Here is a 2,197-nt window from a genome sequence, read left to right on the forward strand (position 1 = left end):
TCAGACAAATGTAGTTGACTATTATAATCAAATAGATATATAAGTTAACAGAGTAGAGAAAGATAGTTTATGCTAATTTCTGGAATTATAATCATGATTTGAAAAAAGGAATCTTATATATCAATTTCCTGTTGTGAAGCATAAAGGTGTAGAAGCGAGCATAGTAATAAGCTCATCAAATGAAACACATGATGTTGTATAGCACAACAGAACATGTGACTGAGGATCATTTTTCACCTTTTCCGTCCTCAAGAACAGTCCCAAGAACAGTCACATTACCTCCCGATCACAAATCCCCAAGTCTGTTATCTTGGCAATTGAGCACCGCCATTGGCAGTTCCTTCGTTCGCAGGAACTGCCTCGACCTCAAGAACAACAACTACCTTTCGAGCGGCATCTACGTGGTGGCGCCCTACGACTGCTGCCCCGACAAGCTCGTCAGCGTCTACTGCGACATGGACACGGACGGCGGCGGCTGGACGGTGATCCAGAGGCGCGACCAGTTCGACACGCAGCTCAACTTCTTCAGGGGCTGGGACGACTACGTCACGGGGTTCGGCAAGCTCCGCAAGGAGTTCTGGCTCGGCCTCGACAACATCCACGCCTTCACGAACCAGACCAACTGCGAGATTCGCTTCGACCTCGCCGACTTCGAGGGCAAGAGTCGCTGGGCGAAGTACAGTCAATTCCTGGTCAAGTCGAAGGCGTCCAATTACGAGCTGAGGATAAGCGGCTACTCGGGCAACGCCGGCGACGCCATGAGCTACCACAACGCCATGGTCTTCACCACCAAGGACAGTCCCGTCCACAGCGTGTGTCCGGAGAAGTGAGTATTTTTCTTTCTTTTTGCTAAACCTCGTCAGCTTTATTGTGGATCGAAAAAGATCTTGATTCTAACAGCCACACGAGTGCACTGGCATTCTTACGGTTGTTAGAATCACTGACACCAGTTGCGCTGTATGAAGCACTGTCATTGTCTACAACAAAATCATGTAAAATACTGATACTCTCTAACAATGAAATGAAATAATGTCTAGTACTATTTCAAACCAGTCATATGAAAAACTGGACATTTCGAACACGGAACCCCCACAGAAAACAACCCAACACCCTACTTTAAAACCATTCAATTCATATTTAAATCCAGAATATTCAGTATTAACCCACTCTGACTTTTCTGTCGCAGGCACCAGGGGGCTTGGTGGTACAACAACTGTTTGCACGCCAACCTGAACGGACAGTACCTGGCCGGCCCTCATACCACCCTGGGCATCGGAGTGAACTGGTACGAGTGGAGGCGACTCAGGTACTCCCTCAAATTATCCGAGATGAAAATCAGACCAAAACAGTAAATCCAAAAGAAGAAAAGGAAAGAGGAGGGAAAATCTGAACTGCTGATCACCGAGCAATCAAGAGAAATAGGGAATTGAGATCATTCAAAAAAGAAATGCGATCATTGAACGGAAATAGTTTCGGGGTCGTTGTGTAACAACGGATATAGTTAGGAGGTCATTATGTTAACATTATTCTGTTGCAGAGCTTGATCAAATGAATGATAAAAAAGAAACATCGTAAAATATCGAGAGCTATATGAGCAAAATGTTACGACCTCCATTAATATTCATGGAGAAAAATGTTACGACCTCCATTAATATTCATGGAGAATCAATAATTCATAAAATGATTCTAACTACAGTAATATCATAAAGGAATATCATTACCCCGGCAGTGAATAAAAGGTATTGATCAGTAAATGATATCAAATACATTGTTATTTAGAAATGTTACTCCGTTACTGTTACTGATGATAGTCGCAACACAGAATTCGATATAATAATAATGAAATGTCGAAATCCATGTATTTTAGAAAATAATGATTCCTTCGGGAATGTAGATGATTAATTTGATTTTGATCATTTTCGTGTATCAAGTCACTTACTCCTAATTTGGCTGTTCCCTTATACATGTAATAAAGTATGAGCAATTTATGGCGAGTCTTTATATCGATAAAACCTTGAAAACTACTTGTTATTCTTATATAATTTATTTCTTCTTACTTTTTAGGTCAAGTCTGGTTTCTATTATTTTATTAATTTCATCTTTTTAACATTATTAGTGCCTCTCTATATTTCTCTCTCTCTCCTTCTTTATCACTTAGCCCTCATTCTCCGCAGTTCTTCCACAGGCACCCTTATTA

At 41.3% G+C, this 2,197-nt stretch overlaps 1 protein-coding gene across 1 annotated transcript; it reads left to right on the forward strand.

Moving 5' to 3' along the window:
- The first annotated feature begins 119 nt into the window (after window positions 1-119).
- Window positions 120-1,988, forward strand: LOC119581724 (techylectin-5B-like). The gene is made up of 2 exons (XM_037929850.1): window positions 120-826; window positions 1,187-1,988. The coding sequence occupies exons 1-2, from the start codon at window positions 180-182 to the stop codon at window positions 1,350-1,352; spliced, it is 813 nt and encodes a 270-aa protein (XP_037785778.1). The 5' UTR covers window positions 120-179; the 3' UTR covers window positions 1,353-1,988.
- The last annotated feature ends 209 nt before the right edge of the window (window positions 1,989-2,197 follow it).

The sequence above is a fragment of the Penaeus monodon genome, chromosome 15 (assembly GCF_015228065.2).
Source record: "Penaeus monodon isolate SGIC_2016 chromosome 15, NSTDA_Pmon_1, whole genome shotgun sequence".
Classification (NCBI taxonomy): Eukaryota; Metazoa; Arthropoda; class Malacostraca; order Decapoda; family Penaeidae; genus Penaeus; species Penaeus monodon.